This window comes from Copadichromis virginalis, linkage group LG11, assembly GCF_057382275.1.
Source record: "Copadichromis virginalis isolate Kocher_CV1m ecotype Utaka linkage group LG11, C_Virginalis_male_GT1.1, whole genome shotgun sequence".
Lineage (NCBI taxonomy): Eukaryota > Metazoa > Chordata > Actinopteri > Cichliformes > Cichlidae > Copadichromis > Copadichromis virginalis.
In genome coordinates this window covers 11,944,115-11,958,464 of record NC_140628.1, presented here as the reverse complement: position 1 = coordinate 11,958,464, position 14,350 = coordinate 11,944,115, and the positions used below count along the sequence as shown (strand labels likewise).

The 14,350-nt window shown below is 38.9% G+C and overlaps 1 protein-coding gene across 4 annotated transcripts in view; it reads right to left on the bottom strand.

The window, feature by feature from the left end:
* Positions 1-14,350, bottom strand: part of cdkal1 (CDK5 regulatory subunit associated protein 1-like 1) — a 281,165-nt gene that overhangs the window by 55,134 nt on the left and 211,681 nt on the right. For all 4 annotated transcript variants that reach the window (XM_085473177.1, XM_085473178.1, XM_085473180.1 and 1 more), the window contains one exon: positions 3,269-3,331. In XM_085473177.1, the coding sequence (XP_085329303.1) occupies positions 3,269-3,331 (63 nt within the window). The remainder of the gene's footprint in view (positions 1-3,268; positions 3,332-14,350) is intronic.

The window sequence follows — 14,350 nt, the reverse complement described above, 5'->3', positions numbered from 1 at the left end:
ATTATCAGCCTTCATTTATTTTTGTCTAAGGGCTATATGGGCTTAATACACGCTGATTTGCTTCAACATTTACACAGTATACGAACACGGGCAAGGACAGGAAAACCTCTGCCTGCTGTGGGAGAATGCATGCTTGACATTACATTTGCTATCATTAAATCACATCTCACGGCCATCCAGACATTTAATCTAAAGGGATCTATTCACACATCTCCACAATCTTAGAAAAGGAACAAGACCAACGGTAACATTTATATACCATGAGCTGATTTGTAGAGTGTTAAAAACACTCTACAAGCTGGAATATTTTTTGTCAATCTAAAGGAAAACCTTCACCTTTACTGTTAAGGGAATAAGACGTTTGCGGTGCAGTGAAAACAAGCTTAAAGTGCAGCCTTTTACATATTTCCCCCATCAAAACCATTTTTAACGTACCTGAGAAAATTTTGAGTACAATTATTTTTTATTTATATTTGGCTAAAGTACGTGTGAGCATTCATTTAATCTTAATTTCTCTTTTCCAAAAATGATTATACTTATTCAGGTACACTGTACATGTATTCAAACTGTAATGAATTTAAATGATGATTACTGTAATAATATCTCCATATATCCTTCCCTGTATGGTTATATATTGTCAATACAAGCAATGCTCTAAATATCATTACTATCACTTTAACGTTAATAATAAATAATCAGGCCCAATCATATCTTAATGACCTTGTAGTACCATATCACCCCATTAGAGCACTTCGCTCTCACACTGCAGGCTTACTTGTTGTTCCTTGTTAGAGTATTTAAAGGTAGAATTGGAGACGAGCCTTCAGTTTTCAGGCCCCTCTTCTGTGGAACCAGCTTCCAATTTGGATTCAGGAGACAGACACTAGCTCTACTTTTAAGATTAGGCTTCAAACTTTCCTTTTTGCTAAAGCATATAGTTAGATCTGGATCAGGTGACCCTGAATCCTCCCTTAGTTATGCTGCAATAGGCATAGGCTGCTTGGGGATTCCCATGATGCATTGAGTATTTCTTCTTCAGTCACCTTTCTCACTCACTATGAGTTAATAGACCTCTCTGCATTGAATCAACCGGTCGCAGCAGATGGCCCCGCCCCTCCCTGAGCCTGGTTCTGCCAGAGGTTTCTTCCTGTTAAAAGGGAGTTTTTCCTTCCCACTGTCTCAAAGTGCTTGCTCATAGGGGGTCATATGATTGTTGGGGTTCTCTGTATGTATCATTGTAGGGTCTACCTTACAATAAAAAGCGCCTTGAGGCGACTGTTGTTGTGATTTGGCGCTATATAAATAAAATTGAATTGAACCTTCAGGTCAGGCTATTCATCTTTGAAGGAGACGTCATAGGTAAAATGTGGCATGACATTTTAAATACTTATACAGTACCTTCTGTACGTTGACAATACGCAGCACACTTGTAAAAATCATAGTTTTAAGTTTTAAGGCTTTTTGCCAATTTTTGACCAATAAATCGTTAAGTTGAACTTTAAGATTTCCGTGGATGTATAAATGTGTACAAATAGACTACACATGATCCCACTCTAGATCACTACAAAGTGCTACAAATGTGCTCTACAGTATAAACAAACACAATGTAATGTGCAAAATAAAAATAAAAAATATGTAAAATTTACTGTATTATCTCAACAGCTTAATTAATCCTTAATTCATTCTTTCATAAATAAGCATCCATGTATACTTTGAATTTTCATAAAAGATGACAGCATGTGGAGCTGAAAAGAAAATAGCCATAAGCTTTACGATATGAGTTTTATTTCAAAGGCAATTTCAGAAACAGATATTCTTTATGTGTAGCGTCCTGTTATTAAATTTCCTGTTATTAAATTCAAAGATTTATCCCAAAGTGGACCAGGGTTTAATGAGGCTTTATGCAGTAGTAAGAATTTAACTTCTTCAATAAAGCTAAACTTTATCAGCATGTTCAACAAACAGAAGGAAAACATGAAAATGAAAAAAGTAAAAAGATATTTACAAGATGCCGCAGCTTACCACGCCAAGTTCTGAGTGGCATACTGTCACACATCTGGTTTCTCAATCACCGTGAGAATCATACTTAAAGATAGAGCATGCTTATGAACCATGTCTGATTGAGATAAAAACACGTTTATAAATTTTAATGGCATTCTCTTCTTCTCCTTATTCATCCTCTCTGCTTTTGCTAAAAATTCTCTTTTCTACTAATTTTTCTGAATGTCTGTCTGAGGTTGTGTGCATCTGCAAAGGTGTGTGTCTACACCAGTAAAAACTCTCCCAAATCTTTAAAATTACTGCTTAACACATGAAAAAAATACTTTGTTACAAATAAAAAGCTAAGCTAAAGTGTTGCTACATAGCTGGATATAACTGATCTCGTTCATGGGAGATGGTTATTAGAGTTGGGTTTGACCCTTTCAGAACATGGCTCTATATATATATATATATATATATATATATATATATATATATATATATATATATATATCCAAAGGTTTCATCATCATAAACGTGCCTGAATAGTGTCATTTTTGGTCTGCTGTGAAATGTCAATCTGATAACATTTGATTTTCTTTTCCGTGCTAACAGCACAAAGCCAAGGTCACATGACACAGAGCAGTAAGTGTAGTAAGAGTTTCTGTGATGTTGTGTGAACAGAGTGACAACTATTGGCTGTACGGCTGTGGCTCAGACAACAAACAACAGTTTTAAGAGTGAAAAAAAGCCTCAACTCTTGCCGACACTCATCTAGTAGCACATTGTGAATTTGTCCCCCAGCAATAGCCCGTCAACAATGACTTCTAGTCGAATGTCCTCAAGTATCCAAGAGAATTTTATAACACGTAAGGCTTTTTCTTCTTATAAGTGCAGTTCATGACTGTTTGATGGCACTTCGTATGAACCCAGACAGAGATAAATACAGGAGGATCCACACATGGACAGAGATGATTACCTTTATATCAGACTTCACTCTCTCAAACACGCTCGCTCTCACAATGCAATCAGGAACAAACACTTGAGCCGTCCTCATTCACTAGATTTCTAACAAGAGCCATAGATCTTGGAGAGACAAAAAATTCATCACAGCCTTGAATACAAGGCAGCGATGGTGACCTACAACGAATGACACTGAAAGCTCAAAGCTCGGCTCGTTCAGATACATTAAATGAGCAAATAAAGCAATATAGAGTGTTGAAAAAGAAATGCTGCAATTCACGCTGGTGAGGAAAGTTATTGAGGGACAAACAGTGAAAGATCTTACCTTATGGTCATAAGGGTTGTAAGAGTGGAAGACCTGCGACAGCTCTTTAGTTCTTTGCTTCTTCTGCAGACAGAAAAAAAAAAAGAAATGTTTAAGAATCACTTACATAATTAACACAAAACAAATAACCTCGCTAATAAATGACGTTATGTTTTTTAATGACAATCTGGATGGAGACTTAAAGAGGTGCAGTATCGAGTTTGAAGCTGGATGAGGGGGTGATCATATTTTTGGAAGTGCAAACCCACGGGAAGATTTGTGACCTTGGATGGTTTCAGTTTTTGATCTTAAACATTGTTACATACGTCTGTCACCTAATTCAGGTACAATTATTAATAAACATCTAAAAGTGACTCTTTTCAAGATCAACCGATCAACAACAGCAGAGGCTAACCACTCATCGTGACTGTGGCTAGCTTTCCTGAAACAGTGGCAGTAACACATTCAAACCTTTAGTGCTAATTAACCACTTTGATTTAAATGTAGCTCCATCGTAGTTAAAAAGACATGATTACTCTCTTACTACAAGACTAACAATAGAACTTTAAAATGACAACTCCGTTCAGGTTTATTTATATAGCGCCAAAACACAAGAACTGTTGCCTCAAGGTGCTTTATATTGTAAGGTAAAAAACCTACAAAAATACAGAACTAGTCCGACTCAACAATGGAAACAAAAGATTTCTGATTCACAGCCTGAATTTTCTCGTCCTTCTTTATTTGCTTTGTTTGTAAAACATTTCTTTGGACGTGTGATACATCTTATTTGCATTTCCTTGTCCTCTGTATTTCTGATAATGATCATAGAGATATTATACAGATATGGACATACATTACAGCTCCACTGCTATTAACTGGATTACTTCAAATGGATGGAAAAAAGCCAAGGCTTATAAGTATGCCCACAATGAATTCATAATAATAATGAACGGACAGTTGGAATGTATTTATCTGTACACCATCTGTGGCAGAAAATGCTTCACTTCATTTCTAGTTAAAGTCTGGCCTTCGTGTACTTACTGTATAATGAGATGCACAAGCGTGAGAGGCGACGGTTTGATCTGTGGCAGTTGTTAATGCAATGAGTTACATGAGGCTGATGCAGCTACAGAAAGTGCTAATTAGCTCACTGATTAGGCCATGTATGGCTAAAGGGAAAGGGCATATAAATATGGTACTGTACCTAAAGGGAGTATGCATTCATAGCTATTCTCCCTCCTGCTCTCCCCCCCTCGTGTCTCTGTCTTTTTGAGTGTTAGAATGTGCAGGGTTAAGTTGAATGTCCTTAAGCATGAGCCGTACATGCTGAACAGAAAACCTGTTGTTCTGCTATTGCACAGCTGGACAAACAGGCTAATTCCAGACTAGCAAAGACAGCTTGATCTTTCAACGTAGAGGAAAAATGTCTGCTGACTAACCAAGCATAACATTCAACTAACCATATTTACAACATGGTGTAGTCAAGTTTCAGAAGCATGCCAGCCTCTGCTAAAGTCCACAGATAAGAGAAAAATTAGGCCAAATTAAGAAAATAATAATAATAATACAATAAAAGATGTGGTGTATGAAGAGAAATGTTGTGTTTTGGCCAGTTTGGACCTTTTCTGTTGTTCTCTGCTCCTCTCATAGCTTGTAGCTCTATTCTCCATTCCTCCCATCTATTCGCTTTCTTCTGTTTCCATATGTTACCCATCTTTTACTCATTGTCTGTTCACTCAAGCCTCTTCTGATCCATACAATCCTGTAATCATTGGCCCCGTCCCACTGCCATCCTCACATTCTTGTTTTCATCTGATTCCCTCTCTGTTCCTCTGCCAAAGGGTTCTTTGGAATCCACAAATCCTCTTTTCTCTCATTTTCTTTGCCTTTCCACAGACCCCTCAATGCCCCTCCTCCTCCTGTTCTGTTTTTCCAGAGGGGGAAAACTCATTCTAATCATTCATTCTTCGCTCTCTTGCCCACTCTCCCCCACGTAAGTATGTCTCTTGATAATTTCTTGCACTCTCTCCTTTTGCCTTGAGCACCTCGGCTCTGAGCAGCGATCTCATCATTGTTCCTCAACACCTTTCTCCCCCTTCTTATCATCCCTTCATAACTTTTACCATCACTCTGTATTCATTGATGCTCCATGGTGTGCTTGTGTGAGAGAGTGCAACTAAGACAGCTTTAACTCCAGGTAAGGATTTATCAAGCCCCAATGAATACTCAGCAGAATTTGGTTCTTTTCAGGAGCAGCACACATACACACAACGCACCAACACAACAAACAACAACAACGTGCCAACTCGAAGGCACATACTGACTAACACAAAAAACAAAAGCTGTACACTCATATGGACAACGGTATGAATACAAGGGATTCAAAGATCAACATAAAAACAGACAAACAGAAGACAAAAAGAGATAATGTGAGCCTAAAAAAAGCTGTTAAAAGATAAAAACTCATGAAAAAAAGAGATACATTCCCAGTGTCGCACCAGATCGGAAAGAGGTGGAAACCTCAGCTCATTATTTGAAATCCTACAGCTTTGTAATATTCTCAAGTCAACTTACCTGTTCCTAACCTTTAAGATAGGAGCTACAAAATTCCTTTAAACCTCCCGACTATTGTGGAAAGCTGCTAAAGAAAGCTGAATGCTCTCATTATCCCACAACTGCTCTGTCTGTGGGTCCTAGAATAAGAACTACACTCTTAGCTATAGCAGTAAAAGTCTAATCATTTGTATTAGTTTATAGTCTAGAGGTAAAGATGTGTAGACTAAAACTCAAATAGACCGCAGATGATCTGTAAACACATAATATCATTTACATCAGCGGTCCCCAACCCCGGACTGGTCAGCGAGTCGTTTGGTACTGGGCCGCGAGAGTTGAGGCTCGGGTGTGAAATTTATGGTTTTCTAAGTTTTTATCGTTAACTCTGTTTCCCTGTGTTGTAGTTGTGTGTCTTATTTTGAAAGAAATATTTACGCTTTACCATAGTGACCAGAGAGAATAAGGGACAGAGAGGAGGATGTTACTCTCAGTGTTGTTGGTGCATATCAGAAGGACGCTGCTAATAAAGTCACACAATTACACACTGAATTCGCGTTTATTATTATATTTAAAAAAAAAAAAAAAAAATCATAATTTTTGTCTTGGTCGTTTCATTTCATTTTGTTGTATTTATCCACAACACGAAAATATAGTCTGACATTAAACCGGTCTGTGACAAACTGCTCTGGAGTTTGTTTGTGAACCGGACCTAGACCACTTCCTCCGGTGCAGATATATCGGTCTGCACCCGAGTGCAATTATCATGTTCATATTTTTACAAGCAAACCACACCAAAGGGAAACGAACCAGAGTCTGATTTAAACAAACCAAACATCACACTTTAGTTTGTTTAAATGTGACATCTGTCCAAATAGTCATTCTGGCCTCACCTAAAAATGATCCCATGACATCTTTAATGTTATCAAGTTTTCCAAACGCTCTGCATTACATGTATGACTTTTCCCTCTGTACACAGATATGTGTGTGTGCATCTGCGTGTGTTTGGGTGCATGTTCGAAGTTAATTTTGCATGCTGTCGAGGTTGTGTTAGTGACAACCCGGCAATGCAAAGCCAATCCGTGAGCGTGTGGACCTGTCAGCAGGGTGATGATGAACAATGGTTGTTATCATGACATCCATCTGTTGTTGTCCCCAGAGACGGATGCTTCATAAAACCAGAAGTGACATTACATGAATGTAGCCAAATTCCAACGCAGGAGCAGTGGCGACACAAGTAAACAATATAAAAGCCATCATATAAAAAATACAATTATCTTATCTAATAAACAAGTAGTAGCACAAAGCTCATAAAGAGTTGATCTGATCAAGCTCTGATTTTGTGATCATTAACGACACCATCTGAAAAGATTCAATATTAAGACCAGGAAACAACTGCTAGTTTCACCGACTTAAAACATAAAACTAATAACGGGATTCTAAATGGTTTATTGATGATTGAGTGACTGATTTTATATGTATGTTTTTGTGTGTAAGTTACCAGCTCTGTACATGACAAGCAGAAGCTGTTTTTAATGAGTATTTTTGTGTATATACTGCAATTCAGTGAGGCCCTGCGCATAGTTTGTCAATTCACAAAAAAATATCGATTGCATGACTCTGTGACGCAAGGCAGTAGAATTCTGTGTAATTGCACGTGTGTGTCTATGAAACCCATACTGGTATTATTCCAGCATGCCAAAATGATTGTGTGTTGTGGGGCAAGGTAACAATGATCTTGCCAATACTTAAATTGCTTCTGGTCACCAATATGCGCCCACTTGTCTTTCCCTAATGGCAAACAGATGTTAATGATATAGAGCTCGAGCGTCATTATATCTATAGTCAAAGAACCTGAGGCATCAACTGCAGAGTTGTGCCTGTGAAGGATTTACACCTCCTAAAGCATCACAGAGTGGTCACAGTGGGGTTTATGACCTTCCTCTCTCACAGAGGTCACTAAACTAACATTTTCTTACCCACTATCTCAGTTAAACAAAGCGTATAAAAAAATATTTCTCTCTTTTTTTCATCATTCATCCATCCTCTTCCGCTCAGTCAAATCAGTGTTGTGCGAGGGCTGGAGTCTATCCAAGCTGTCATAAGGCAAAAGGCGGGGTCACCAGACTATCACAGGGCTAACACATAGATATTCACACCTACACCCAGTTTACAATTGCCAGTTAAACATTTCAAAGCCAATGTATGGCTTTGAAAAAGCCACTCAGAAATGCACCGGCCAGTGGACCTGAGCCCAGGACTTTTGCTGGAGGCTTTCCACACCACTGTCCCACAGATATATAATGCAAACTGCTAAAATGTAGCAAAGTTTATTTAGCAGCATGAGTCTCCTGTATCTGCTTATAAGAGAAATTGTGGATCATTATCTCCTACAAAGCACTTTCAGTTCATCAACATTTCTGGCATGAAAAGGCCCCCTGAGTCATTTGACCAGGGTTAAAGCCACGCCCCTGACTTAGCCAGATCCAAAGACTTTGGATCACCCAACGTCTCCTCCGAGTACTAGATCGAAGACTGGTCGCTGAAAATTTCCTAAAATAACCAAATCCTTCTTCCATCAGTGACTGCAAGCCATCCAAGCCTGAGGCATTATGAAGCAGGACAGCCCCAAACTATGCAGCTCCCGTGTTGTACAGGGAAGGGATGGCTCAGTAGGTAGAGTGTTCGCCCCGAATCCACCAACAGCTACCCCGTCTCTTCATGAATGTGTAAAACTAGAGTGAATGGGTTAAATGCAGAGGACTACAAAAATCTCACGTGTGGGGACTATAAAGGGATAAAAATGAGAAAATACATATAGTGTTTGTTGCCTTTCCCCTCTAAATTTGGGTTTGTGCAGAGCTAAGATAAAAGGGTAAAAAGGGTCAATTTGTCTCATCTGCGCACAGAACATTATCCAATGAGATATGAGAACATTGCCCGAGCTGTTCTTAATTCTTTTGATTTCCTTCATGGTGTCCTTAGATTATATCAGCTCTTTCCGAATTGCACATTTTGTTCTTGGTGGTATCTTTGTGGCACAACTACTATTAGGGAGAGCAGCAACAGAGCTCTTGCCACCCATTTTTTTAATAGATTGATGGATACAAAGTAGGAAATGCTGCAAAAGTGTAAAATGCTTCTTCTAAAGTAACCAGATTTTGTACACCTTTGTTTTTAAGGTGGAGCACATCTACAACCTGCACTTCTAATTGCATTCGTTTTAATGGAACACCTGGTTCCAAGTAGCTTTTGGGGAGTCATTACCACCGAGGCTCGTATATTTCTCGAGCCCGGGCTGTAAAGTGATTACTCAGTGTGTTCAATAAGGCATGATAAGTATGGCTGTTGCTGTGTTATTTGTCTAGTCAGATTATTGTTGTCTATAACTGTGATTTAGAAAAAGATCAAATCACATTTTGTGAGTAATCAATTATGATATCTACATAATTCCAAAGGGTTTTGAAAAGCTTTCTTGAGAGTATATGCTTCAAGTGCACCAACAGTCAAAGTGTTCTAATTAAGAATTTCTCCAAATTTAAAAAAATGACACTTTATTCACCACAATCGTCCTTCTTCAACATCAAACAAAATTCCCTTCAGTCAAAAAGCCTACTTTATTTTTCACACACTATTATTGCTTTTCCCTCCAGCTATAACAGCGCACTGATGACCTATACACAGAAAAAAATCATTTGAATTAAAAAAGAAAAAAAAAAGTATCATTAAAATGCAATGTCTTCTATTATTAGTGGGTTAGGAGCTCATTAATCAAATGTAGGCCTCCCTAGCATAGACAGCAATTTAACCATTAACTCAACTTAATACCTGCTAGACTCCCTTTAACCAACTGTTATTAGCTCCCCTGTTATGCATGTAGGAGTGTTTTGTCTCAAATACAGACAGAGACGGAGGGGAAGCGTGGATTTTTCTGAGTGTGCGTCCAGGCATAGATAGATGATACAGAGGCTTGAAGATGGAGCTACTGGTGGCTGGCCAGCTGTTTTACTTTGACAGCTACTGCACTGGTGCCTCGTGGGTAATGGAGTTTTTAACCAATTACAACCAGGGGAAATTAAAAACACTGTCCCATTTGAGCAGCCAATCTCTTTCGCTATCACTTTTTTCTTTTCTTTGTCTCGTGCAGCTGCTCACTGGAAAACCCGGCCTCACCAGCAGACATCCAAACAGCTTCTACTTAGCAAGTTCATTCATCAAGGCTAGGTTCGAGTCACCTGGGGATGATTAGAGGGATCCAAGCTAATAATATTCACTTCCCTTTATTCTCAACACGATAGCTTTCTCTCTCCATCCATGTGGTCTCCTGTTCTTTGTGTTTTCCTACACTCGAATCTAAAGTGAGTATTCTCTCATAAGTCATCTAATACAGCAGGTCATAACAGAACAGGACAGCTGGACGTGAAGATGGACAGGCTTCACTCATGACTGTATTTTTCTAATCAAATATTTGTTTGCTTGTTAGAGAATAGAATGTCAAATTAAAACAATTTAACCTTAAAAATCAGGATTTAGAAATGACCAAATATTTGCACCAAATTCTCTTTTCTGTCCTCAGCTCATCGAGTGCCAAAGCAGCAAAGCGTGAAAAAAAACCTCGTTTTTGAAAAGGAGTCGTTTCTACACAGTGACATCGAGTCTCATCAGTACAATACAGATGTATTTTCAGGAGACAGTGGCACTAACAAAAAGACAGGAGCCCGGACCAGAGATTCTGCGATTTTCATTGAGGGTGTCCAAGATGGACAACATTAGAAATGAGTGTATCAGACACAAATTCAGGCTGAGTGGTTTGGAGACAAAGCTGGTTTGGACACGTGTAGAGAAGGGACAGTGGATATGTTGGAGATAGGATGTTGAATACAGAGCTGCTGGGCAAGAACACAGAAGATTCAAGGGAGTAGAGAAGCAGTTTGTGCAGACAGCTGGTGTGACGGATGCAAGGGATAGGGCAAGACGGACATAGAAGATGCCCTGTGGTGACCCATTAGCAGTCATTGGTACAATATAGTAAATATGGTTTACTTTATTTCCCTCAAAACCAAACTGTAACTATGAAAAACCTCACTACATACATTTACATCAACATCAGCGGCCACATTTAGGAGGCTGTGCAGAACCCCCAACATGCATCACGGTGGACATGTCCCTTTATGCGTTTCTTCCTGTCTCATTATTTCCTCCATCTCCCTTTCAGCAGTGCTTTCTATCTGCTCTCCTTTCCTACACACTCTTTATCTAAGACCTCCATTCCTAATCCATCTAGTTCTCCATCCATCCCTCCTGTGGCTATTGAACACAGTTGTATTCCAGACAAACCATCTGGTGCACTTTATTAATGACCGACCCTACATGGCTTAGATGTCGTCTGTTTGCTGTGTGTGTTTGTGTTTGAAAACAGGTGCATGCTGACTGATGCAGTGATGTTAACCACTGAAGCAGGTGTACGGTATAGAGAGCCACACGAGTATATATTTCTTGTCTCTCTGACAAGAAATGTATACCATTCTCTGTCACTTTTAAATTGTTCCTCAAAATGTACATTTTCTATAAAGTTTAATAACAAAAAACAAATGATTGCCATCTTATTCTAGGCACCTAAATATGGACTTTTGTCCATGTGAGGCAAGTCTGTTCTTTATTACAATGATTTTTTTCCAGTATACCCAGTGACTCAGTGCAACAGTATCAATTTGAGAACTATTTAAACCACAGATGTTGCCTCACCAAGATAAGAAATATCCAGCATGTTTTTGGTGTACAGTTAAAACTTCTGGATCCATGATGGTATCTGGGTGCAATACTGAGCAATGAACACGGCACGGGTGACTGCCAGGTCACAGGTTTTGGACCGACATATCACGGCATCTATTTAGGGCTACACAGTTTAATTTTTATATCAATCGTGCTCGATGATCAAACTATTTTCAAAATGAGCGCTCTGCCAACAGGGCGCTAAAGAAAAAAGCAAATACAGCGCTCTCTTCATCACTGCCTGACTCCACATGCCTGCATGTGATGTTTCAGCCTAATAACACTAGGATGAAAAACAGAAATGCAACAGGTAACAGATCATCAAGACAAAATGCAAACATCTGGCGTGGCAGGAGATGAAGTCCTGGATCCTTTACATGCAACACAGCTAATCGCAGTATGAAGAATACATAAAGGCCAGGAACACGTTACCTTCGTGAATTGCCCAGCATCAGCTCAGATGTCTATAAAAGCGAGCCTCATCAGTGTGTCTGTGTAACCATCAGTGTTGGGCAAGTTACTTTGAAAACGTAATTAATTATAGTTACTAGTTACTTCTTCAAAAAAGTAACTGAGTTACAATATTCTGAAAGTAATTAATTACTTGAAAAGTAACTATTGGGTTACTTAAAAAAAAAAAAAATTATACCCTGGGGTCCCAGGTATAATTGGCCATTTTTAACTACTTTTGATTTTCCCTCCACATTTCACCTTTAAAAACTATTTACTTTGCCTTGTTTGGTGTCATCCTTTTCAGCACAACCTCACGTGTCTGAATGTAAACTTATGTTTTCATTTTGACATACTGTATTAACACAATTGATCTAAAATCAGACAAAAAACATAAAATCAGAGTAGAAAAAGTTATATTTTTTAGTGTAACAACCACAAACATGTTTAATGAATCACATTTCATAACTTTAAATGCAAATATAAATTGTCAATTTTAAAATCCTATGCACAAGTTTTGCAAACAACAAAGTTATTTACCTTTTACCTTGATTTTTTAAATAACCATTTCAAACTATTTACAGAACAATCAGCTGTTCTGCACTCAATAAGATGCCACACAAATTATTTGTGCCACTCCCAAAAAACAATTTCTGTCCACTATAAAGGAGAACATCACAGCCTGATGCCTGCAGGTCTGACAGCAGCAGGTGTATCACTCCTGTTTCTACCTGGAGACAGCAGTCGCCTCATTGTTCTGACACACAACACAAAACTGTCCACAACACTACAAACTAACTACACAAGACAACTACACACTCCAAACATGCTAAATGTCACAAATCTCTCACATATCAAAACTCGCTCTCTCTCTCTTTTTCTGCTCGCTCTCTCTCTCTCTCTCTCTCTCTCGCCGTCACTCTTAAAACGTCCTGTTTTTTGTTTTTGTTTGTTTGTTTGTTTTTGCTCATAAGTAGAGAGTGCTTGCTAGCGCTGTCCTTAGACAGTAAATGTGACGAAACTATTGAGGAAAAAACGCCGCGTATATATTGTTTATCATGACTGTGGTTTTACGTGGCCTAGCAACACAATTTATAAACTGGTATATATCACCTTGTTGCTTTGTCTTTAAGTGGTCATGTGATCGGCTTACCACGACTACTTTATTCTTCTGCAGTCAAACAGCAGCACTCATGCTAGGACTGGGCGATAAGACCCAAAATTCATATCTCGATATTTTTTAGCTGGATGGCGATATACGATATATATCTCGATATTTTTTAGCTGGATGGCGATATACGATATATATCTCGATATTTTTTTAAAGCCATAAAGAACAAAAAGAGTTCTTAGTCACGCTGTGTCCCAGATGTCACACAGGCACTTTTATTAACATACAGCGTAGATGTACATGAAAAAAATTACTCAAAAATAAATTATGAGCATTTATTAAATAATAATGCTCCATAAATAAAAGAAAACTATGTTGTTTTTGTGCTAAACAAAGAGCTCACAATTGTGCAGTCAAAATGTAAACTAAAAGACGCTGAGCATAATAACAAAGACAGATTTCACAGCTGCTCTGTTCCCAAGTTCTACTGTGTGACTGACAGCCTTGAGTTTGAAATCCTCTTCGTAACCATGTCTCTTAACAGGTGCCATTTATGGTCCTTATACACACACAATACGGTAATATTACATTGAAGCACAGTACGTATCACTCCGCGAGGCTCCTCGGTAGCTGTAATGCTCTGACAATCCATCAAGTGGTGCAGCTCCGTAGCTTACCAAAGTCGTACCAAAACATTTTTTGACAGATTGCTGAGCGCCGTGTACCACATAAAATCGGTTCGCGGTCATCAAGCACAACCAGAATTCATACATAAGGCGCGCTATCAACTTTTGAGAAAATGAAAGGATTTTAGGCTGTGCAGCCCCTCTGGGCTGCGTGGCGTTAGCGCGGTTAGCTCATTAACACGTTGACGCCGTCCAGTCCCACACACAGGGCGATGGGTGGTAAGTCGTTAACGGAGATTTGCCGTGTATATCTTGTCGTTGCCTGCAGGTGAAGCGATGGGGGAGGGGGAGTTGTGTTCAGTGAAAGAGAGGCGAGGCAGAGTATCGTTGCGTAGAGTCAAAAGTTGACGAAAGAGAGGCAAACTTGCGGCTCCACAAGTATAATTACGTAACAAAGACTATATCGATATAAACGATATTGTCACATCTTATATCTCGTATAAAAATATCGATATTTTTAAAAAACTCGATATATCGACAGTCCTAACTTATTGTTTTGCCCCCTTAGCTCCAGGTGTTGTGCTAGACAGTGAT